We start from the raw sequence: 25,989 nt of genomic DNA, 5'->3' as shown, positions 1-25,989 counted from the left end.
GTCCTTGGTGTTCACAGATGTGTACATTAGGTGCAATTGTTAGAAGTAAATGTAGATGAGTAGAGGAATGGGTTTGGGTGGGTTATTCTTCGAAGGGTCAGTGTGGACTTGTATGTCTGAATGGCCTGCTTCCACACTGTTGGGATACTATGATCCTTCCAGAATTGTACACAACATTTCAAAAGTGGCCTAACCAATTGTCCTGTACAGCCACAACATGATCTCCCAATACCCATTCTCAATGCTCTGACCAATAATGGAAATCATACCAAACACCTTCTTCACTATCCTATCTACCTCCAACTCTACTTTCAAGGAACTATGAACCTGCATTCCAAGTCTCTTTGTTCAGCAACCCACCCCAGTACTTTACCATTTCGTGTATAAGTTTCGCCCTGTAAAATGCACCCTTTCCAAAATGCAGCACCTCACATTAAACTCCATTTGCGACGCCTCAGCCCATCTAGTCAAGATTCTGTTGTATTGTCAGGTAACCTTCTTCACTGTCTACTACACCTTCAATTTTGGCGTCTTCTGCAAACTTACTTACTATACCTCCAAATAATTTAAATAAATGACAAAATGCAGTAGACCAAGCACCAATCCTTGTGATGCACCACTGGTCACAGGCCTCCAATCTGAAAGACAATCCTCCATCACTACCCTCTGTCTTCTACCTTTGAGCCAGTTCTGTATCCAAATGGCTAGTATTCCATGAGACCTAAGCTTACTAACCAGTCTCTCATGAGGAACCCTGTCAAACGCCTTACTGAAGTCCATATAGATCATATCCACCACTCTGCCCTCATCAATTCTCTTTCTTATTTCTTCAAAAAACTCAATCAAGTTAGTGAGATATGATTTCCCACACACAAAGCCATGTTGACTATCTCTAATCAGAACTTGCCCTTCCAAATATATATAAATTCTATTCCTCAGGATTTCCTCCAACAACTTGCCCACCACCAATGTTAGGGTCACCGGTCTGTAATCCCTGGATTTTCCTTATCTGTTTCTGTGCTGTACATCTCTATGACGCTATAACACCTTTCTTAAATAGTGGCACCACATTAGCCATCAGTCTTCTGGCACCTCACCTGCGAGACTATCGATGAAACAAATATCTCAGCAAAAGGCCCAGCAATCACTTCCCTAGCTTCAAGTCCTGTGTGTCCCGTCAAGTCCTGGGGATTTATCCACATTTATGCATTTTAAGACATTCAGCACCTTCTCCTCTAATAATATGGACATTTTTCAAGATGTCACCATATTCTATATCTTCCATATTCTTCTCCTCAGTAAACACTGATGCACAATACTACTGTTCAAAAGAGCATACTGTCCCAGCGCTCTAACCAACAGGTCTTCCTTATCCAAAGCAAGTAAACAAATAGAAACCAGCTAATTGCCCCAGTGCAAAATCACACACAGGATTGCCATTGAATTTACATAAAGGTCACATCATTTTAAAGTCATTCATTCTAAATCGAACAACTTTAAAAAGAATCCAGAGAAATCAAAATATTTATCTCTGTATCAAAAATATCTGATACCTGTTCACAGATTTTCAATTGTGCACCAAGGCCATAAATATTCTCATATTGTGGGAGTTAAGATAGCAAACTGAAGCCCTTTCTGGCATCTCAGTTGGACACAAAACATTTTTTTAGGATTATTAAAATCGTTTTTTGAAGTTGAGTAAAGGTTGGAGTTTGGAAGAATAAAAAGTCATCTTATGGAGACATATAAGATCTGGAAGGATGGATGTTGAAAGGATGTTTTCCTTTGTGGGAGAGACTAGAATAAGGAGGCATAGTTGAAAAATAAGTGATCTTCCATTTATTACAGAGATCATTGTAACTTTTTTTTCCTCACAGAATAATGAAAATCTCTGAAGCTCACTTCCCTAGACGGAGGAGGAGGCAAGGTCACTGAATATTTTTAAGGCTGTGGAGATAGATTTTTAAATCAACAAGGAAGTCCAAAGATTTTCAGGAAGAATCAGGAATGTGGAGTTGAAGCCACAATCAGATCAGACATCTTTTTTATTGAACATGCTAGAAAGGCCGAACATCCTATTCCAGCTTTAAATTTGTATATTCTCATATACCTGATGATATGATGAGCATAAGACTATAAGACTAGGAACAGGAGTAGGCCATTTGGCCCCTCAAACCTGCTCAACTATTTTAGAGGATCATGGCTGATCCAACATTCCTCGCATCCACTTTCCTGTCCTGGGACTGATATCACCACATCTCATTTGGTTCCCCTGTTGATCAAGAATCGATTTCAGCCTTAAATCTACACTATACAGAATGACAGTCCCCTCAAGCTCTCTGTGGCAAGGAGTTCCAAACACACTCAAGCCTCAGAAGAAATTCCTCCTCACCTCAGTCTTAAATTATTCAGAGACTCTCCCATGAAGGAGATTCTAGACTGTACACCCAGAATTCTGGATTTGTGCTTGAATTCACAAACATCCTTCTCTTATGAATAAATGTTTGTCTCTGGTTCATAGATCATGAGGAGGTCCAAACCTCAATTTAAAAAGTGTACCCATTCACTCAGTCCAACTTCACCCACCAGTTTTATAGATTGCAGAAGGGGGCAAGATGTGGTTTCAGTTTGCAAGCCAAGAATTTGTTTAGGGTTGGAGCAGTCCAAGTGGAGAGATTTCCTTTTGTAACCTGGGCATAAATGAGAACCAAATAATGAAATCAAGGGCTAAGGGGGAAAAACTTGAAAAATGGATCATAGAATTCCAAACTGTGGAGGCAGGCCATCTCATCCAATGAATCCACGCTGACTCTCCAAAGAACCTCCCACCCAGACCCACATGTCTACTCCTGCATTTCCCATGGCTAATTCACCTAGCCTGCATATCCCTAGAAACTACAGGCAATTTAACATGGCCAATCCACCTAATCTGTGCATTTTTGGGCTGTGGGAGGAAAGTGGAGCACCCAGAAGAAACCCATATAAACACAGGGAAAATGTGCAAACTCTACAAAGTTGCCAGAGGGTGGAATCGATCTGAGATCCCTGATGCCATGAGACAGCAGTGCTAACCACTGACCTGTCCCTCGCATTAAGGAGTGAATTAAGGATTAAGATCAGCCATGATATCACTGAATGGTGGAGCAGACTCAATGGGTTGAATGACCTATTTCTGTTCCTACAACGTACAGCCTGAAGATTTGTGCTCCAGAAACAGCAAAGCTAAGGTGATGCCTTTCAATACAAACACACACTGGCATCAGCCCAAAGTGTGGAACATTGCAGAGGGATGTCTTATTCCCAAAAGCATCTATCCCAATCATTTACTACCTCATCAATCTACTCTCAATCATTAGCAAAATGTGGCTGACAGCGATTTCAAATGGCACTTACACAACAATGTTCACAAACGTTCATTTTGGGTTCTGCCTGGGGTCACTTAGCTCCCAAACTCATTACATCCTTGGTCCAAACACAGACATAAGAACTAAGCTCCTGAGAGATATTAGGGACTTACACTGACATCAAGAGGAGTTGACTGAATGTGACATTAAGTCTCCACAATGATAGTGATACCAATGGGAATCAATGAAAAATTCTCCACTGGCTGGAGTCACACCTCGCAAAAAGGATGGCTGTGGTTGGTGGAGGTCAATCATCTCAGTCCCAGGACGCCAATGCAGGAGTGCCTCAGACGAGTATCCTCAGCACGAATCTTGAGCAGTTTCAATTACTTCTTTTCTGAAATTACACTTGATCTTAGCTAAAAGGTCTATCTATCAGACAAGATCAAAAGTGAGAATGTTGACTAATGACTTAACACCTCATCCTGACCGGAACCATGTCACTGTTCCTGTACTGCCAATGGGTCATAATCCTGAAATTCGCTCCTCTCCCTAAAAGCACTGCGTTAGCCGCATCATCCTTATGGACCCATAACAGTCTGGTCAGGTGGTCACCATTTGCTCCAAGACGATTAGGAATGGACAATACCCATAAAAGGACACATAAAAAGTTGAAAGAAAGCATCGGTAGCGTTGAAGTGCTTTGTGAGGTCCTTCCCGGTAATAATGCCCGGTGTGTGAATGGCCTCACCTGGTTCTGTACTCGGAGCTCTGACGGGCCGGCGGGGTGGGTGGCTTTGCAGAGGTTGAGCCTGTCTGTTGGAGCGGGATCTACAAGTCCCCCTGAGTCCCAGCGAGCGCAGCGCAACCGGCACCGGACCCCGACACAGGCCCAGGACCGGCCGCGCGGCCTGCGCCATCTCCCGAACAAACAAGTACCAACTCCAGATCCAGTACGGCTTACAGCCTGGCCAGTTGGCACACCGCCCCCCTGACCTTTCACCCTGACGACAGACGTAACTAATCAACCCCATCCTGGTGGTCGTGCAGCCGGCTCTCGATTGCTCTGGTCTGTTGATAGGCAGCGCGGTGCAGGACGGGAGGCTGATTTAAACCAAGCGGGAAAGCGGCGGTCGTGAAGCTTTCCTCAGACATTATTCCCGGTTTTTCCTCTGTCACGCCGACTCCCGGGCGGGGGCCGGAGAAGCCTTTTTCCTGATACCTTCTGGTCAGGGCCACTCTGGCTGCCTCTGCAAGACTGTGATCCCGGAACCTCCGGATGGCGGCTTGCCCACGTTAATCGCCGGAGGGACCTCGGTTTACCGGTGAGTCTCTGCAGCCAGGGTGTGCATCACTCAGTCGGGCGTCAGGTCCCCCTGTCTGTGGGAGGGGAATAAAGGAGAAATACGGGGCCGGGCTCATCCCGACAACCTCCCCCTGTCTGGTACTAGTTTCCGCAAAAGTACATAGAGCGGCTGCCTTTTTGAAGCAAGCGGATAGGATGCTTGAATTGAATTTATTGTCATGTGTACTGAGGCACAATGAAAAGCTTTGTCTTGTGAGTAGTACAAGCAGATCACATAGGTAGGTAGCTTACATACCTAAATAATGGGTAAACAACAGCAAAAACGCAAGTACAGGCGAACGTTAAGAGTTTGTGAGTCCATTCTGACAACAGTAGAGTAGAAACTGTTTTGAAACCAGCTGGTGTGTGTATATGTGTGTGTTCAGGCTTCTGTACCTGCTCCCTCATGGTAGAGGTTGTAGAGAAACATTGCCAGGGTGGGATGGATCTTTTGAGAATGCTGGCAGCTTTTCCTTGACAGCGGGTCTGGTAGATGGATTCTATAGATGGGAGATTGGCCTTTGAGATTGTCTGAGCCGAGTTCACCGCTCTCTGTAACCGTCTCTGATCTTGAATGGTACGCTTACCATACCAGGTAGTGATACATCTGGACAGAATGCTCTCGATGGTGCACCAATAGTGGTTGGCAACGGTATTTGCTGTCATGCCAAATTTCCTCAGCTGCCTGAGGAAGAAGAGATATTGTTGGGCCTTTATAAACAATGTGTCCATATGAAGAGTCCAAGAAAGCTTGTTGTGGATGATAATCGTGTTGAAGGCTGAACTGTAGTCAATGAGTAGGATTCTTACATAGCTGTTCTTTGGTGTCAAGATGTTCTAGGGAGGACTGAAAAGCAAGCGATATGGCATCTGACATGAATCTGTTGGTCTGATAAGCAAACTGGAGTGGGTCAAGAGCAGTGGAGTTTGGAAATATATGGAGGGGAAAGGACTAGAGCTATGGAATATTTTAATCAACTTGGAGATGTTATCACACACTTATGGAACAGGTGGTGTTTGATGATGAATTAGGTGCAAGTTTGTATAAGTCTAATCATTGACACCTGTTGTCAGTGGGGGATCAGCTTTAGAATGTTCTTTATCGCGTGAGGTGACCTGAATTTATGGACATCATTTCAAAGTCCAACGATGTAATGAATCTTTTGTATTGTAGTGAACTGGTTTAGAAGTGTGAATGCTTTTTCTTGGTAGCAAGACAACGGAGAGGCAATGTAAACTAAATGGTACAATTCTAAGAGGGGTAATAATAGAGGAACCTGGGAGGAATGTACACATCGTCAAAGGTGACAGGTCAAGTTGAGAAGATTGTTTAACTGGAAAATGGAATCTTGACTATATAAATAGCATCAAGCCTTTGTAAAGTGATAGTTAGTTCCACTGGAGAATTATGTTCAATCTTGACATACATCCTAAAATATGGTGTGAAAAGCTGAGGAAGGTTAGGTGAAATTTGCAATAAATAGGATATTCAGGCAAAGTACTTCATATGTTTATACAAATTAGAAGCAGGAGTATCCCACTCAGATCCTCTACCTTGCTCTGTCATTTAATAATATCATGGTTGATTACTTCATGTCAGAGATGTGAATATAATTTTAAAATTACTGGTTAAACTTTAAAAATGTTACTAATTGTTAGAAGGTATGTTTACTAATAATAAAATGTCAATTCTATAGCTCAAGGTCATAAGGAGCAATCTACAGGAACAACTGTAAAGTCACAAACAATATTGATGCCTTTCCCAAGCAGTAACTGTTGTGAAGCAGTGACCTGTTCTAAACCTTAATGGTGATGTGTTAATGGTAAGACTAACACTTATCCATTAGTTGTCAAAATTCTATCTTCCATTTCCTTAAAAATATTCAAAGTCTTTGTTTGCACCACCTTTGGAGGAAGAATACTTCAAAGATGCTGAACCTTCCAGAGTTCCTGCTCCTCTGTTTTAAATAGACAACCCCTTATTTTTAACCAGGACCTCCAGTTTGAAATTCTACCTCAAGGGAATACCCTTTCCATGTCAACCCTGTCAAAACCCCTCAAGATCTTGTGTTTCAGTCAAACATAGAAGCCAAGATTATTGTTCTTTGATCATACAAGTTTTGTCAAGAGATTAGAGATGCCACTGAAAAGTTTTTTGAAGGGTTTGTCGCAGAACTCTCCGAAGGGGAAACTGATTCCAGTAGCAGAGGATTAAATAGCAAGACTGTACCGATTTAGTGTAGTTAGGAAAAGAATTGGCTGTGTGGACCAACAATAAATCATCCACAAGAAAATAACCCATATAAAGGTTGATGCTGTTCCTACAATTTAAACCATTAGCTGACACACGTTTCCTTATTTGCTCACTCATCTCTCATGTATCCTCACTTCACACTCTTAAATCTCCTTCATGCGCTCAATTCCCATTCCTTCCTTCACTCTCTTCAAATCCCTCCACCTCCTTTGAGTCCCCCAAACCAAAATGTAATATGGTACCTCACACTTAACCATTGAATTAATTTGTCATCTATAATTCTACTTTTTAATCATTTCCTCTTGTAAATTTATTATAGTCCTCCACAGAATTGATGTGACATCCTCTGATAATTTAGTGTATCAAAAATACAACTTAAACTTAACAAGTATTTCCACTATTGCTCTTTATGGGCCCTATTCCCCAGTCTGCTAATTATTTCAATTGAGGTAGTAATTACTTTGTGTTTGCCTTCCAACTTTGTCTCAGCTGCCAACTCCAGGAAAAAAAACTCTTGCTGCACCAATTCAGAACTAACCGTTTCTATTTCACATAGCTCTCATTCAGTTGTCTTTGTAAACAAGAATGTTAAATGGGGAAGGGAAATAATGCTGAATGGAACAGAATTAATATGTTTAAATTAAGTATGGATGATCTGGCCAGTTAACACTTCTGTACAACTTGAATAAGTGTAATGCTGTTATAAACACTGGTGAAACTGCTGTACCTGCTGTCAATGCCCTGACTTAATGATCTAAACTGCTGAGCCATAGTTGAACAGGCGTCCTGTGATACTCCATACATGTATTCATTTTATGTGAATCAGTTGAATACATTGACACACTGGCTTGGAAAAGAGGGGAAGAAAGAATATCATACATGAATAGGAAAAGTTTCGAGGGATATGTGCCAAATGCAGTCAACTGGAAAAAGTTTAGTTTGGGAAACCTGGTCGCATGGGTAAGTTAGGTTGAAGGGTCTATATGTCTGAATGTGCATGATCTTGTCCTCTTTCTAAAGTTCCAGTTCCAGAAGGAACTGTTAGATAGCCACCGGATTTAGAAATTGCACGTAGATATCCCCAGCCTAACCCAGGAGTGTTGGTTTGTTGGATAAGCTAATTCTTTGTTAATGGCTAGTCTCCTGTGCTGTTGGCAACTGGGTTAAATGGCTAATGTCTATGAACAAATGAAGCAACTTAGGTGGGATTGTGCTTCTTGATATGAACACAAACGAGTGGTATATTGTATCTAAAAGTGATGACTAAATCTTGCAATTCTTAGTCTTATTTCAGAGTTCCAAATGTAATCTCTTCCTATGAGATGACACGTTTAAATAATCCCTATATCTGTATGTATGTGTTCCCCATGTAGAAGAATAAGAATAATCAACAGAACAGTGAAAGTACACAAATGCTGCAGCAAATATTCAACAAAGAAAAATGGGAACCATCTACCTTAAAAAGGGAGGAGAAAAGCTTGAATCACATTCAAAAAAACATTGTAGCTGCACTTTCCATCTTCTAAAACACCTCGGTGATCAGTTTTTATTTGTCATTACATTACATAGCAACTAGTAAGCAGTTCGAGGCTTGGAATTTTCATTCCCTCCAAAATACTGTACAAACTCATTTGTTTGTTTTAATTCCAGGTTTAATATGGAGCACTTGACACCTGCCAAGGCAGGAATGGCACGTCTAGGTGTGTGTTTTGCCAATGCAGACGCCTCTCCAGTGGTTCTGAGGACTGTGAAAAGACATACACCATTTCACCACAGTTCAGCCAGACGGAAGATTCCGAGAACAAACTTGCCAGTAGTCAGTAAAACTAATAACTCTGATTTTCTTTATTAAACAAACGATTTTCTAGGCCGGGTGTTGTGCATTTGAATGTATTGTCTGGAGAGAGTTAACCAAAGTAATACTGGACATTTGGAGTTAAGAAATTGGAATGTGGAAGGAGGTCATTTGGCCCAATTAGCCCATGTTGTTATAATGTTCTAAACATACTATAGTCCTAGTCACATGGACTCATCCTGATCCCATGTCTATCTATATCTGCTTTTTTTTTCAGCCACCAATTTAAGCTTTTCTTAAATAATATTACTCACTGCTCACTAACCTCTAGCCTATTCCAAAGGCTGTCAACTATATATGTGTGCCTGTGTATTCCCTTGCTTTCTCTTAAATTCATATATCATTCTGCTGGCAATTGAGAGGTTGAACCACACTGCTGGCAGCCTGAAGTGTCATATTTGTCACGAGTTTCCTGCCACACATTGTCACCATCATGAAGACCATACCTCTATCACATTTGCCAACTATGACTGCCCCAATTCACCTGCTGGAAGCTTCATTCATATCTTTGTTACCTGTAGACTTGACTATATTAACACATTACTGGCCAGCCTCCCATCAATTCTCCCTTCTGTAAACTTGAGGTCACCATGCTGTAATTTACACAGTCCCATTCACTAATTAGCCTTATTTGTTGACCTACACACTCTCTCCTAGTTCAGTAGCTTCTGGTTTATAAATTGTTCCATGGCCTCACTCCACCCCTAACTGTGAAATTTTTTTTTCTCTCCGGTCCTACAACTCCAACACTCTACTGTATTGATCCAATTCTGTCTCTTGAACATGCTTGATTTTAATTGCTTCACCATTAGCAGAACTGCATTGGCCCTGGGATGTCCTCCCTTAAACCTCTTCCCCTCACTACTTTTTATTTCATCCTTTTTAGGTGCAGCTCAAAACCTACCTTTATTTTTCACCAAGGTTTGTTTTACATATTTCCAAAATATTTTTGTTACTTGGTGTTAACATTTGTTTGGTAAAGTTCCTATGGAGTGCCTTGTGATTTTACTATGTTCAAAATGCAAGTCATATTTGCATCTTCACTTGAAATGCTGCCAAATATTGCAAGAGTTAATTATCCAATGATGGAGCAACACATTTATAATGTGTTGATTTGCTTGTGTTCATTGGAGGCAAAATCACTCCTGCTATTTTGTCTCTTTTTGTTTTTGCAGGGGAATGCAGAGCAGATTGCAGTGTTGCTGCAGAAACAGTGGCACCTGTATCATGTAACACCTCTATACAGATTCTCCTACAGCATGTTGAAGAAATATTCCAATGAGTTGTCAGTCTTTATTGCTACTGAGAAGAAAAAGGGAATGGCAATTGAAGGGGGAATTGAGCTTGGCAATGAGGCGAAGTTCTCCATGCTTTCAGGTCTTCGAGCTACTGAGAATGATCCAGAGGCTGTTTTCATACAGGTTAGATTGTAAACTACTTTAAAAAGTAAGAAATGTTAAGTGTCTTGGGCTTGCTTGAACTTTCACTGAAGTGTTCCTGAATACAGTAAAACATAAAACTCGCACTGTGTAGATATCATTTTTGATATACTTCACCTGAAGTTCGAGTGACTTAGGACTTTCATACTTATGCTTAAAGTATGCACTATTTTTATGTTGCCAAGCATTCCTTAATGACTTCTATCAATTCACTTTCTATCCTGACATTTTTTAAAGGTAGATCATGTTGCTTTCATTGCGAGAAGAAGTTTCAAATGCAGAAGTAGGGATGTATCGCTGCAGTTATACAGAGTCTTGATGAGGCCACACCTCTCATAGTATGTGCAATTTTGGTCTCCTTTTCTGAGAAGGGATGCTTCTGTTCTCGGGAGTGCAGCGAAGGTTTACCTAGCTGATTTGAGGGATGGCAGGACTGGGGAGAGATTGTTTTCACTCTAATTCAGATGAATGAGAGGGGATCTCACAGACTTATAAAATTCTGACAGGGTTGGTGCAGAGAGGATGTTCTCAGTGGTGGGTGTGTCCAGAACCAGGAGTCACAGTCTGAGGATTCAGGGTAGACTATTTGGGATGGACATGAGGGAATACTACTTTACCCAAAGAGTGGTGAGCCTGTGGAATTCATTACCACAGGAAGTAGTTGATGTCAAAACATCAAAAGTATTTGAGAGGCGGCTAGATATTGCACTTCAGAAGAATAGGATCAAAAGTTATGGGAGAAAGCAGGATTAGGCTATTGAGTCGGACGATCAGCCATGATCATGACAAATGGTCATTAGGCCCTTCGAGCCTGTTCTGCTGCCTCCTGCTCCTGTCATCTATATTTCTATGTATCTTCTGGTGACCTAAAATTGCACCTCTTGCAACTATGACAAATTGTCCTTTTTATTTTGCTGGTTGCTTCCAAAGGTTTATAATGCAATGATGTATGATACCATAGTGAAGATTTTGCAAATAATTGCATGATTTAAGCATGTTTTACTCTAAAGCCCAGTGAAAAAAGTTCCAGCCTCTCCTTACAATTCAAATCCACTAGTCCTAGCAACATCCTGGTAAGTCTGCCAATGGGGACAGTGAGTGAAAATATGTTGGCTGTGATGAAAACCGTCCATGTGATGACATACACTCTGGGGTGTGGGAGTGGATAAAGGACGTGGAAGACGGTGCTGAGGCCCTAAAATAATTAAACTTGATATTGAGTCCTGATGGCTGCATGAAAATTAGATGCTGTTTTTCCATCTTGCACTGAGAATCACTGGCTTATTTACCACCTTTTCCTGCTACAGTCAGTTCTGAAGAAGGGTCACTGGACCTGAAATATTGACTCTGCCTTCTTCCCATGGATGCCAAATCTGCTGAGTTTCTCAGCAATTTTTTTTTCGGATTTTCAGTATTCAGTTTTGTTTTTGCTATTTGTATTTGACGAGATGAAAGTATCCTGACAATTTTGGTAACCTTGAAAATGGCAGCGTTGAATGGTAGCACATCAGTACGTGAAGGAGAGATGTTGACCTGAGTTATGTAGGTCATTGCTTGTGATTGGTCACTTACAGTAATTGACGCACTAAATGAATTCTGACAATACCTGCAATTTTTTATTTTCTCCACATTGGGAGCAGGAATGGGTCATTTGAGTTGTCAACTATAATGTACAGGTTGATCCTGGACTTTGATGCATAAGCTGATCTCTGCTTAATTGTTATGGCATTGTCACCTGCATCCCCATGCTGTAGATGATGATTTATTTACTTGGGGTTTAAGTTCTGATTCTGGTTGACATTCACATTGATGTTCGATTTTAATTATGATGAGTATCTGAAATTACGGAATGTTCAAAAGTATTGTGTAATCTTGCGTCCGAAGAGCTGCCAGTTATGTGACTATTTGAACTATTAGACTATTGGAGTCTTGTACAGCATTATGCTAGCACGTTCAGTTAGAGGAAATAAATTAGTATTGTGAAACTTTAAGTAAAAGTGACTTTCTGCTTCTTTGTAGATAATGGCAAAGACTGCAGCCCATCAGGGAGTTGATAAGAAAGTTGTCTGGTCTGGGTGGATGTGCTGTGTTGACGGAGACTTCAGCTTCCTGGAATCTCTCCCAGTGGAGTTCATCTGTCTACCCTTGCTTTTTGCTAATGGCCCTGACATAGTTACAACCATGGTTGGGGAATGGTTGCAGAAGACATTTGACTGTTACATTAGTGCCTTTCCCATTAGCTCAGAGAACCTGACGTGGATGGCTGCCATGTGGGCCAATTGTTTCTCAGACTCTGTCCATCGGATGATGGAATTGGAGTGGTCTGTACCCCCCGTGCAACTGACCATTTCGCTTAGTATTCACCCAGAGGATGCTAAAGCACTGTGGGACAGCATTCATACCAATGAGGATGAAATCACCATCGAGGAGGTGGAGCTATTCATGAGCAGCCTCCATTCACATTTCTACAGACATTTTGGGGTACGGCTTGCAGCTACGCAACTGGTACATGTATCAACAGGCATAGCATCTGCTCACTGTGATGGCAAATTAATGGTAAGAAACTGAATTCTTTGGATGGTGAATTTGTTTTGTCTGTCTTTGTCACTGCCTAGGTCAGCACTAAAATCCCCATCCTAAATGCCCAGATAGCAATTAAAAGTCAACATCCATTGTTCTCGAGTCACATAGACCAGACTAGGTAAAAACAACAGATTTCCTTCTCTAACTGGCATTAGTTAACCAGATCAATTTTTATGACATTTGACCATGGTTACATGATTACCAAAAGGTCAGCTTTTTACTTCCACACTTTTTTTTAATTGAATTCAAATTTCATTAGTGAAAATCTCCCCATGATAGATAATGTCCCTAGTAAATCTTGAAAAAGGATTGCTGGAGAAACTTGGGTCTGGCAGCATTTGTGGAGAGAAAGTGGAGTTAATTTTTAAGGTCAGTGACCCTTCTGCAGAATACACTGTCTAAAATGTTAACTGCTTTCTCTCCATAGATGCTGCCAGACCTGCTGAGTTTCTCCAGCAATCTCTTTTTTTTCAGGTTTCCAGCAACTGCATTTTGTTTTCCCCAGAAAACTTGCCTGAGGTCTGGATTTCTGGTCCATTGGCATTACCGCTTTGCCACCATTTCCCACAGCACTAATTCTGCAGAGAATTTCCAGCGTTGACTGTTCTCCATCTTCCTTTTGTTAGTGTAATTAAATACATTTTGGGAGATTAAATTTGAGAAATGTTTGGCCTTTCATAATCTAGAACTATGGGAAGTGGGTAGGAAAGTGGAGTTGATGCCAATAATAAACCATGATGATATTGAATGACAGAGCAGGCTCAAGAGTCTGTATGGTCTTCTCTCCTCTTTTCTTAGGTCCCCAATCTGTCCCCAACCAGTAATAACTTTTTATATAACCAATAAGAATAATCCTGTTTTGTGATGTCTTGCTTCTATTAATTCTCCTTTTATGGTGATCTGCCAGTTTAAATCTAAACTCAGTAAAGAGCAGCCCCAGTAGTACAGCATTTCCCAAGGTTAGCAGCACCGAATAATCCAAGATCAGCTGTTATGTACTCTTGCAACCTGGCGGTTGGGTCCTATTGCTTAGTTGCATAGATTGCTCTAAGGTGAGCAGATCAGATACAGGAGTGTTAGGAGTACTTTTATATAAATGGAAACTGGAAACAGAAAAATATACACAACCAAGGTAATTTTGTAAGAAGGTCAGATTTGGAGAAGGGTGGAGAGAAACATTTTCATCCCATTCAGCATTTATAAATGTGCATAACTAGTTCCTGTATTCTGGGAACAAGAGAAAGTTAGGACTGCAGATGTTGGAGATCAGAATCAAAAGTGTGGCTCTAGAAAAAGCACAGCAGGTCAGGCAGCACCTGAGCAGCAGGAGAGTTGACGTTGCACTCATGCTCGAAACGTCGACTCTGCTGCTCCTCAGGGGCTGCCTGATCTGCTGTGCTTTTCCGGTGCCACACTTTTGTATTTAGGGAACATATATAGCTGAACTTGTATGTATGCAGCTGAGATTTGTATAAGTCCCTAAACATGCTGTGAAGAAACTGTCCAATAAACAGTAGTCCAGATGTTAAAAATTACACACTTGCCTTGCAAAGTCTTCTGCACTGGAGATTCCTGGACAGTTATCTTTTTCTCTGGACTTTCTCTGTGGCTGTAACACTCTATTCTGCATTCTGTTCTATTACCCTAATGTACTTATGTAATGTATGATTTTGTCTGGATGGCATTAAAAATAATACTTTCTGCTGTATCTTGGTACATATGACAATAATGAACCTAATCAAAAAAGATCACTTATACAAACCTGACCAGAAATCCACAAATTCAGCAACAAAAAGGATTCAAAACCACTCCCCCTTTTTGTTGCAACATCAGTATGCTATATTCTGTGATTTAAATGTCCATAGCATAACATAGCCAACCATTTTGACAGCTTCTGTGAAAGAATAAGCAAGTGAGGGACAGATGCCAAATGGGTAAAGGCTTAAAGAGCACTAGGCAGGTAAATTCCTATTTATAGTAGGTGGGTCTTGCTTGGGGAGGTGGAGGAGGGGGTCTGGCCCCATTCAGATTCAGGAGAGTTTAGGACTACAAGGGGAAAGAGGAGTCAGGGTGGGAGGTTAGGTCTGAAGGGCCAGTATGGGCCTAGTGGGGCCACAATGGTGGGTCCAGAGGGGTTGATGTCTATGTTCCTCCAGATTAATCCATTTAAAAAAAAAAATACACTTACCAAAGAATTCCATGTGGTCCCAACATACAATTTCAGTCTGTGTTGCAGAAACTACTCTCTGGTCACTGGAATAACTGGATTGATGTCACACTACACAACCTTCGGCTCTGGGTCGCCAGGTTGAGAGAGACACCATTTTAAAAAAAATTAGGAGTGTCCCATTTGAGATGGAGATGCAGATTTCTTTTGAGGGGCATTGGTGAAACTTGTCTTCAGAACAATGGAGCCGTGCCGGTGAATATTTTTAAGGTTGAATTGGATAGAAGCTTGATTAAAGATGGTATAGAGGGTAGACAGGAAAGTAGATGCCTTGACCTGATCAGCTATAATTTTATCAAATGGAGCAGATCATCACTCTTCGTCATTTGAATGTACTGTAACCCCTTAAACTCTTGCAAATTCCATTCTTAACATTAGTTGCTAAGAAAACTTTTTTTTAAAAATTCCGTCATGGGATGTGGGCATCTTTCGCTAGGGCAGTTAAGATTCAGTCACATTTGTGGGCCTGGAGTCCCACATGGGACAAACCAAGGAAGGATGACAGATTTCTTCTTTAAAGGACATTGGTGAACGTGATGAATTTTTTGGACAAATGACTACAGTTTCATGGTCAATAGACACCTTAAATTCAATAAAGAATCTAAATTTCACCATCTGCCATGGCAGGATTTGAACCCAGGTCCCCAGAACACTATCAGTTTCTGAATTAGGCACCTAATCTCAGTTGCTTACCAGCTCTTCCCTTCCAGTTTGTTTCTCTGACCTAAACCAATATCAAACTTCACCTAGTCCAATATGTTGATGTATTAAAACCCATCAGTATCCAACAATAGTTTACTGAGCTTCAGGAATATCCATAATAATCTGTTTATTGGTACTGAACCAGTGGTGAGAAAACAGCACAGAATTGCCATGCTTATGTTTGCAGAAACCTATAACTTAGTATGGAATTAATTACAAATCCATTTTGACTGCTTTTCTTCGCGTTGTCAGGAATTTTTATGCTCTAACTAGTCCATTTCTGAAATTGGAGACAGGAAAAAAAGAATTATTCATACTACTCTGAAGTGTGCCACAGTACCTTCAGGAGAAAACACAATTTACACAACCAGACATATGGGTTGAGCCACAAATGGGCACGTAGCAGTATGTACTGATTTGACATGTGGAGGTAGTTTTCTACACTTTACAAAGAAAGGAAGTTAAGAAAACAAGAGATTTTTAAGAAAAAAAGCTGGTAAAATTAAGGAATACCTAAATTTCTGTCCTCATGACATGAAGGTGATTAATAAGATTTGTCAAGCCTATTGAGTGTACATATAACGTGTGAATGCAGATATTTTTTAGATTAGATTCCTGAAAAAGTCCACATCAACCCTCCAAAGAGTAACCCACCCAGAGCCATTTCCCTCTGAATAATGTACCTAACACTATGGGCAACTTAGCAAAGTTGCCTGACCTGCGAGAGGAATCCGGAGGAAACCCACGGAGACACCGAGAATGTGCAAACTCCACACACCAGTCTCCCAAGACTGGAATCGAACCCTAGTCCCTGTTACTGTGAGGCAACAGTGCTAACCATTGAGCTACTGTGCTGCCCTGAATGTGCAAGGTTCTTAATGAATTATTTATCGAACAAAAAATGAAAACATTCTAGTTTAAAAAGGAATGTGACATTAGATAAGCAAATAAGAAGGAAGGCTGGAGTGATTGACCAACTGAAAAGTAAATCACCAGGGCTGGATTAAAAGTCTCTACAAAAAAGGAATTGCTGGAGAAACTCAGCAGGTCTGGCAGCATCTGAGGGAAGAAAGCAACTCTATTCCTTCCCACAGATGTGCCAGACCTATTGAGTTTCTCCACCAAATTTTGTTTTTGTTTTTGAGATCTCCAGTATCCGCAGGTGTTTGTTTCATTTTAAATGATAAAATGTACAAATGTTTCTGGTATGATGTGATGTTGCCTTGCTGTGCAACCTCGTGCTACAGAAAATCACTATAGAAAAATTATACTATAGAAGATCACTATACCTATGTAGTAGAAAGTTTGCACTAGCCAAACAGTGTCCACTATTCGTCTCTCATTCTAGCCAATTTGTGTTGATGAAACACTTATTAAACCAGAAATACCTAGACTGTTAAAGGAAGCTAGGGAGAATATGGTCAATACTCATTGAGAGAGACTTACACTTTTTTAGAAAGGCATGGATTAATTTGGGATTGTCAGCACTGTTGCATTAAGGGAAGGTTATACCTTACTATCTAACTTTTTTAAATTTTTGAGGAAAAAACAAAGAATTGATGAGTAGTATAATGGATGTTGTCTCCATGGGTTTCAGTAAGGCATTTGACAAGGTCCCATGAGGCAGACTGGTCAGAAAAATTAAAACTCGGGGATGCAAGGGAATGTGGCAGGTCTGATCAAAGATTGCCTCAATGACAGTAAATGGGGATGGGCAATAGATGGTTTTGCAAATGGAATGTGGTTTCCAGTGGTGTTTCACGCTGCTCAATGTTGGCTCTTTTGCTTTTGTCATAATGACCTACAGCTGAATTTGCAGACGATACAGATGGGCCATGTAATTGGTTGTGTACAGGATGGCTGGCACTATCACTAGTTTGAGTAGTAGTGTTGTAGAACAGAGACCTGGGGGTTCAGGTACAAAGTTCTTTGAAGTTTGTATCACACAAGGTGTTTAAGAAGGCATTTAGCATGCTTGCCTTCATTGCTTAGAGTTTTGTGTGTAGGAGTTAGGACATTATGTTGACATTGCTACAGGATGTTTCTGAGGCCTCTCCTGGAGTGCTGTGTCCAGTTCTGGTCTCCATTGAAGGAAAGATATTAAACAGGAGAGGGTTCAGAAGAGATTTACCAGGATGCAGCCAGGAATGGAGGATTTGAGTTACAAGGATAAGCTGGATCTTCTTTCATTGGAGCATAGGAGGTTGAGGGGTGACCTTAGAAGCTTTTGAAGGCAAGAGAGATTTAAAAGGGACCTGAGGGGCAACTTTTTCAGGTGGCACGGTGGCGCAGTTAGCACTGCTGCCTCACAGTGCCAGAGAGCCGGGTTCAATTCCCACCTCAGGCAACTGTCTGTGTGGAGTTTGTACATTCTCCCAGTGTCTGTGTGGGTTTCCTCTGGGTGCCCCGGTTTCCTCCCACAGTCCAAAGATGTGCAGGCTAGGTGAATTGGCCATGCTAAATTGCCTATAGTGTTAGGTGAAGGTAAATGTAGAAGAATGGGTCTGGGTGGGTTGCTGTTCGGAGGGTCGGTGTGGACTTGTTGGGCCAAAGGGCCTGTTTCCACATTGTAAGTAATCTAATCTAAATCTCTTAAGTGGAATGAACTGCCAGAAGAATAGTGCATGTGGATACAGTTAATGTTTAAAAGACATCTTTGATACCTTTAAGAAACGTATGGAGGGATATGAGCAGACTGGTGGGACTAGTTTGGTTTGGGATCATGGGTGTCATGGATTGGTTGGACTGAAGTGGTTCCATGCAGTATGACTAAAATGGACAAAAAAAGTGGCAAATGAAATTCAATCTCCAAGTGAGGTTGCAGTTTTAGGGAAGGCAAACAAAGTCACGGAATACACAATAAATAGCATAATATTGAGAGGGTTGGAGGAGATGAGAGACCTTGGAGTGTATGTCCACAGGTCCCTGCAGATGACAGCAGGTGGGTAAGGTGGTAAAGAAGACAAATAGATGCTTTCCTTCATTGTGTGAATTATTGAATACAAGGCAAGGATAGTACACTAGTTAGACCTCAGCTGGAGTTTTGTCTGCAATTCTGATCACCACATTACTGAAAAGACATGATTGGTCTAGAGGTAGTACTAGGAAATTTACAACCATATTACCAGCACTTGGAAACTGCATCAGTGATGACAGATTCGATATGCTAAGTTTCTTTAGACGAGAGGTGGCTGAGATGAGGGGCTTAATTGAAGTGTACAAAATATGATCAAGTGGAAAGGGAACACTTACTTCCCCTAGCACAGAAGTCCATTAACAAGGAGCATAGCTTGAAGGTAGTTGGTGAGAAGGATTTGAAGAGACATGAAGAAAACGTAGAGGGTGGTGGAAGTCTGGAATTTGCCTCGTGTAGTAGTGAAGGGCAGAAACCATCAACATGTGTAAAAGGAACCTAGATTTTCACCTGAAATGCTCTAATCTGCAAGTGCTAGACCAGGTCCTGGAATATAGAATTAAAACAGGCAGCTAGTTTTATTTGGCAGACAAGATGGGTTGAATGGCCTGTTACTGTGCCATAACTTTATGGTTCTACTGACTGTGTGCTGTCCCTAGTCAGATATACAATAGGGTGTGCTGGTTTGAAAATCCCTGCAGCAATTTCTCTGCTGCCTCCGTGCTAGAGACCCGGGTTCAATTCCTGCCTCAGGCAACTGTGCGGAGTTTGCACATTCTCCGTGTCTGTGTGGGTTTCCTCCGGGTGCTCTGGTTTCCTCCCACAATCCAAAAATGTGCAGGTTAGGTGAATTGGCTATGCTAAATTGCCCATAGTGTTAGGTGAAGGGGTAAATGTAGGAGTATGGGTCTGGGTGGTATATGCTTCGGCGGGTCGGTGTGGACTTGTTGGGCCGAAGGGCCTGTTTCCACACTAAGTAATCTAATCTTAATATGTTCCCCACTCCCTCCTTCTGCAACATAATAAAAATATGCGAACACACTTGCAATGTAAGAAAGTGGTTGCTTCAGCTTATTTTAATCATTCACCCTCAGCCACTATTTATTGGCCATCCCTATTATGCTACTGAGCAGCTAATGGTGAATCGCCTACAGTGTGTTGACTGCTCACTGGAAACCAACCACTGTCTGGAGTCATATGTAAGTCTGGTCAGCCCGGGAAAAGGATTTTTTTTTGTCATCAAGATCTGGTTCACTGCCCAATCTCAGCTTAATTGTTGTCGAGACATGTAACCTTTATTTTCTAGTCATTGACTTCCCTAAACTACTATAGTGGGAAATTGAAGTCCAGGCTTTTGGAATGCTAGTCCAGCAACATCACCATTATGCTTCTATCTCTCTGGTATCATAACTTTTCTGCAGTGTATAACAGAGTTGATCCTTCCTCACCTATTCAAGGACAGGCTTAAAATAGTTGTTTTGTTTCGCAGAGTGAGTGTATTTTGTAGTAAATCATATTTGCTTTCATTTAGTTCCTATTTGCCACTACAGTGTGGAATTGTATTAATAAAGAAATTTTGGATAATCAGATATGTGGGAATGATTCAATAGAAGAGACTGTGTTCTGTGTCTCATTTCAAATTGCATAAATCTGAACAGTGCACTGCTTACCTAAAGATTTACTCATGTATACAATAGTGCTAGTTATTCTTTCTTTTTGACAGCTGTTCAACTGCAAGCATATAGACCATGTGCTACCATTCCTAACTGAGCTGGCTTTTCATCAAATACAGTACCAACCACGTCTCTGCAGCAGTATTGATTAAATTTGACTGGATCACAACACAATCTCCCTTGAATCCTTGGACGATTTTTCTGCTCGGAAAACAACTAGTCATTAGACTGAATCTCAAGACCACTGGACATGCAGGAGGAAAAATGGATGTGACTGAGAGTGATCAGAAATATTAAACTTTTTCTGCAGACCTGATTTGCTTATGCCAAATAAACTTTTTATTTGTCTATTCATGAAGAAACTGAGCTGCTAAAACCAATTATCTTTTAGGCCCTTGTACAGCATGCAATCTGCAACTGTCAGCTTCTGACTCTTTTAATAGATGTGAACTGAAGGGACTAAGTCCATTTTTTAAAAAAAAAATAGCATTGCACAAACTTTATTCAACTTTTTGTGATGGCAGGACTTTAGTTGAGGTTTGTGTTGAATGAACTTTATGGAATATTATCCCAGTTTTTATACATTTTTGTGAGCATCAAAGCTAAAATTACTAACTTGTTTTTAAAACAAACTTACTTTACACAATCCAATGGAAAGTCTGCTGAATACACAGTCTTTCTGGATACTTAATAGAACAATTTGATCATCTGTGTTCATACAGATGGTTATCTTCATTTTTAATTGTTGAAACTAGAGAAATCTGTCTTATTTGAAGATGTTAGTAACCGTCAATAAAGTATTGGAACCTAAATTATTGATTTTACTGGCTCAAAGTGTAAAGAACTTGACTTCCTTGTATATGATTACAGTGCAAACAATGATTTTAAAAAAACTGCTGTTTAGTAGCTGACTAATCTACCCTTTACTTCACTCAGCCTTGTCGCTTCCTCATTTGACCTACCATGGAGTCCAGCATCAAGTGTACTTAAGAATTTGATGCTAATCTGATATTTTTCCCCCCAAAAAAGTTCTAGATAACAAGATCTGAGATTAATCAGGTGAGCTGGTGGTGACTGTTGGACCTTATGGTGTTTCCTTCTCCAAACAATGGGGAGATGGAAGAAGTGTTTAAATCTTTTGCTTAAAGTATAGAATATAACTGCAAAACCATTTAAATATTTCAAAACTTTACATAATTGGGTTAATTAAAATACAATAGAAAAGGAAGAATTGGTGATGAGTTGTAGTATGTGGCAGATAATAGACACCAGTGTGATCCACATTAATGACACGTTTAATAATTGTCTCTACTTTTGGCTCATCTGAGCTGTAGTTTCACCTTTTGATCTGGGAGGGATATATTTACTTGGCTACTTTGGAAAACTTGGTGGAACAGACTTGGCCTGTGATCTGAGGGAATTAAATGAAAGGGAAGGAAGGAATTTTTTTTTTTGCTTTTTGAATATAAAAAAATTCACCTTGGAGAAATGTCATTAGTGTTACTCTTAAGTATGTAAACTGTAGGCACAGGAGGACCCAATTCTGCTTTCTACTCTATAATCTTGTGGCATGAGAGTGTCATGGAGACTTTGTGACTTGAACAAGCATGACATATGAAGTGTTATTAGCTGTAGAAACTGGTGCTCCAGGTTTCATAGAATCTCTGTTCCTGTAACACTACATTTCCTGTGGCTAATCCACCTAGCCTGGACATCCCTGGAACAGTGGGCAATTTAGCAATTTGAACTGTGGGTAGAAACCAGAGGAAACAGATACAGGTAGAATGTACAAATTCCACAGTCTCCCAAGGATGGAATTGAACTTTGGTCCCTGGTGCTGGTGCTATAGCATTGCTAACTACTGAGCCACCGTGTTTCGGACCTCAAATCAGGGTTGGCATTTCTATGGTTTATCTACTAGTCAAAGGATTGTGTTTAGGGATGTGGTCATATGATAAGGAAAAGAGAACCAGGCAGGTAGATACTTAAGTGGTATTATACTAGTGCTGTTTAAACTAAATTAGGTGTTAGAACGAGGAATAATATTAAATTACTATTCATCTAATTGCTAGTAAAGACAGGTAGCAGCAAAGAATAGGAAGTTAAGTATGGAATCAAAAAAAGGGGAAAATTTGGTTACACAAAAAGTGTGCATGAAGGTATTGAGTGTAGTAGAATAAAAATTTGAGTGATGTACACACACTGCCAACCAGAAATATGATTATTGTAGTTGACTGAAGGAACAATAACACTTAGTATCAACTATTCTTCAATACCAGGCATTCAAGAAAGGAAGGAAAAGAGAAAAACATCTGTTAAGGAGAGAACCTCTGTCCAAGAGAAATAAAACATCCCATTGGGTTCAAGGACAGAACTGATTTGGCTACAGCAAAGGAACAACAAAAGATACAATTTAGATTGTTTAGTGAAGTCTGTAGGTCACCAACTGGTAGAAAAAGGCAAAGGGAAAGAGTGCAAAGGAACTAGAGACGAGCAAACATTGAATAATTATAATGGGAACATTTAATTATCCAAGTGTAGACTGGCACAATGATAGTCTAAAGTATAGAGAAGGTGGGTGTACCTGTTCTCTGTTTGGGAAAATGTTCTACAGCATGTTTCCAGTCCAGTGGAAAAAAAAGGCACCAAGTTCTCGAGTTCTCAATTCTCTAGTTCTTGAGAATGACAATGGGCCAAGTAGATTTGGTGTTGGGAGAGAATTTAGAGGATAGTGACAAGTGTATAAAAGTTTAGGTTTGTAGCTTATTTAAATTATTGACCATAAGTACAAATAGCCATTAAATGATATTTCAAAATTTGAACAATTATGTAACTAAAATACGATAAAGGAAAGGTCAGGTGATACATATCACATACTTGCAGCATGTGATACATAAATGGAAAAGAAAATTAACAATTAAGAAGAATTAACTGGGGGTAAAGTTAAGCTCAAAGGGGCAAGAATGGAACTTGACTGGATAGACTAGCCAAAAATTGGTGGGAAAAAATAGTTGATAATGGTCTACCTTCAAAGAAGAGATGGTTTCAGTGCAGTCAAGAAATATTTCCTCAAAAGGGAAAGATAGGGCAAATGAATTCAGAACTATGGAAAAAAATGAGCTAGGGAATAATGGTTAATAAATACTTATTAGATGAGGAATATGTTAATGATCGGGGGAAAATTTCAAAGTGTGCAGTTGATATAACATTTGGAAGCAGTGTAAAATTTCAGTTGATCACTGATCTGTTGTTTTAGGCAGATGTCTGATAAAGTTCAATATAGGGAAGTGTGAGGGACATTTTGATAAAAAGAACATGGAGAAACAATTTTTAGAATAAAGGGATATGCATAAATGTATTAAAAGTGTCAAGACAGGAAGTGAGAGCAGTTAAATATACAATATTCTAGGATCAGAGTTCAACAGCAAGTTTATGCTGAACTTAAGACATTAATTGAACCTCAGTTGGAATAATGGTGGCCACATTCAGGATGTGAACATGTTGGAGTGTACAGAAGAGGTCTCAAAAATGTTTCCGGGGCTGAGAAAATTCGGGTATGAAGAGAGACTGGAGAAGTTGTCTGGTTTTCTTAGAGCTGAAGAGTAAGAGGAAATTGAATGTAAGTCTTCAAAGTCATGAGATAGCTGAATGGAATAGAAAGGCAGACAAGTAAGTGGAGTTGCGGCTGTGATCAGATCAATTGTGATCTTCATGAATGATTTGGGCAGCCCTACTTGTTATGTTCTAAGTTATGACCTCTGATCTGTTATTGATATGATCATTTGCAATTGATTAATCATTCAATTAAGTTAAAGTCAGCACAGATTTAGTTAGATGCTGGAGAAGCTTAACAGGTCTGGCAGCATCTGTGAAGAGAGAAACCAGATTAAAGTTTCAAATTTGTTCAGCCTTCTTCATTAAAGTAAAGTAATGTTTTGTCTCACCTGTTTGAGTTTTCTAAGCAAAGAGGCAGGAAGCAGAGTATGATTTTGTCACTGGAAGGATGGATCCACTCAGATCCCATAAGGTTTAATTTTAGGTCCCTGGTTTTTAAATGCTATATGTAAATGATTTGGACTTTAATGTAAGGAATATAATGAAGTTTACAACCAATACAAAAACTGACCATTTTGTTGGTAATGTAGGTTGAAGACTATGAAGATATAAATGGACAAGTCAGGTGAACAGAACTCAAATGTGAGGAAACCTATGAGCCAAGGAAAAGTTTAATAAATGGTAGGATACTGATATGATAGAGGTTCTCTGATTGCATTAAAATGACTGGACAGGTAATCAAGGTATTCAAGATGACTTACTTTATAATTGCTTTTATTAGGATACAATACTGAAGTTAGAATATAACTGGTTAGGCCATTGCTGCACTATTGCAGTTATGGACACCACATTATTTGAAAAGTGATTGTACTGGAGTGTACAGGGATATTCAAGAGAATATTGTCTGGACTGCAGAATTTGTTGAGAAATTTGATAAATTGGAAGTCTGATTTTCCAAAAGAAAATCAATGAGGGGAACAAAGTCACCGAAAGCCAACAAAAAAAGGGAGAAGATTAATTAGCTAGAAGGGATTGGTCAGGCCACATTTGGAGTATTGTATGCAGTTTTGGGAGTCATATCTCAAGAAGGATGTACTGGCCCTGGAGTAGGTTCAGGTGAGGTTCACAAGAATGGTCCCAGGAATGAAAAGCTTAATATTTGAGGACTCTGGGTCTATACTCAATGGAGTTTTGGGGGATTGGGGGGGTGGAGGGGAGGAGAAGAGAATCGAATTGAAACATACAGGATGTTGAATGGCCTGGACAGAGTGGATGTTGGGAAGATGTTTCCATTGGTAGGAGAGACTAGGACCCAATGGCATAGCCACAGAGTAAAGGGAAGGCCTTTTAGAATTGAGATAAGGAGAAACTTCTTCAGCTAAAGAGTGTGAATTTATGGAATCAATGCTACAGAAGGCTGTGGAAGCCAGGTCATTGAATATATTTAAAACTGAGAGAGATACTCGAGTTTCAAGGGTTATGGGGAGAAAGCAGGAGAATAGGGTTGAGAAACCTATCAGCCATGTTTGAATGGTAAAGCAGACTTGATGGGCTGAATGGCCTAACTTCTGCCTCTACGTCATGGTTCCTTACCTTGGTTAATGGGACCATAACCAGTGGACATAAGTTTGAAGGAAACCTTAAACAGAATATTTTTCATCTACAAGGTAGCAGGGATTTAGAATCAATTTTTGAAGGGTAATAGAACCAGATTGATTTGCACTTGAAATGCTGTAACATATAGAGTTACAAATCAACAGCTGAAAAGTGAAATTTGGCTGGATTGCTATTTGGCCATTGCTACAGGCACAATGATATTTACATCACGGAAGGAGGCCACAATCAATGATTCCATATCCACAGTTAATTCATATCATTCAATAAAGTCATCACAGCTTCCTCCCTGAAGTAACATCTATCTTACTACTGCATGTTGACTTACTGGAATTCTGGATGAATTTAATGTGATACAGGACAGAAGCTGGCTATTTGGTTTTCAAGTACAGCCTGTACCCATTAATATAACCTTAAGATATCTAATGTTTTACACTGCAATATTTTTTCCTTTAACGAAACATGATCTGTACAAGACACTGCT

At 40.2% G+C, this 25,989-nt stretch overlaps 2 protein-coding genes across 4 annotated transcripts in view; one reads left to right on the top strand and one right to left on the bottom strand.

Moving 5' to 3' along the window:
• Positions 1–4,345, bottom strand: part of dars2 (aspartyl-tRNA synthetase 2, mitochondrial) — a 41,905-nt gene extending 37,560 nt beyond the window's left edge. The window contains exon 1 of the mRNA XM_072573445.1: positions 4,096–4,345. Coding sequence (XP_072429546.1) covers positions 4,096–4,264 — 169 coding nt within the window. The 5' untranslated portion in view covers positions 4,265–4,345. The remainder of the gene's footprint in view (positions 1–4,095) is intronic.
• A 79-nt stretch (positions 4,346–4,424) lies between these two features.
• Positions 4,425–21,148, top strand: cenpl (centromere protein L). 3 transcript variants are annotated; one of them, XM_072573446.1, is made up of 5 exons: positions 4,425–4,669; positions 8,594–8,759; positions 9,974–10,219; positions 12,257–12,793; positions 20,387–21,148. In XM_072573446.1, exons 2-5 carry the CDS (start codon positions 8,601–8,603, stop codon positions 20,486–20,488), a joined length of 1,044 nt encoding a protein of 347 aa, XP_072429547.1. In that variant the 5' UTR covers positions 4,425–4,669; positions 8,594–8,600; the 3' UTR covers positions 20,489–21,148. The 3 variants fall into 3 exon arrangements, with proteins under 3 accessions (XP_072429547.1, XP_072429548.1, XP_072429549.1); XM_072573447.1 differs by lacking the exon at positions 4,425–4,669 and adding an exon at positions 6,471–6,512; XM_072573448.1 differs by lacking the exons at positions 4,425–4,669; positions 8,594–8,759 and adding an exon at positions 8,784–9,719.
• Positions 21,149–25,989: the final 4,841 nt, after the last annotated feature.

The sequence above is a fragment of the Chiloscyllium punctatum genome, chromosome 7 (genome assembly GCF_047496795.1).
Source record: "Chiloscyllium punctatum isolate Juve2018m chromosome 7, sChiPun1.3, whole genome shotgun sequence".
Taxonomy (NCBI): Eukaryota; Metazoa; Chordata; class Chondrichthyes; order Orectolobiformes; family Hemiscylliidae; genus Chiloscyllium; species Chiloscyllium punctatum.
Note: the sequence above shows the minus strand (reverse complement) of the source record. Positions and strands in the feature narration are given on the sequence as shown.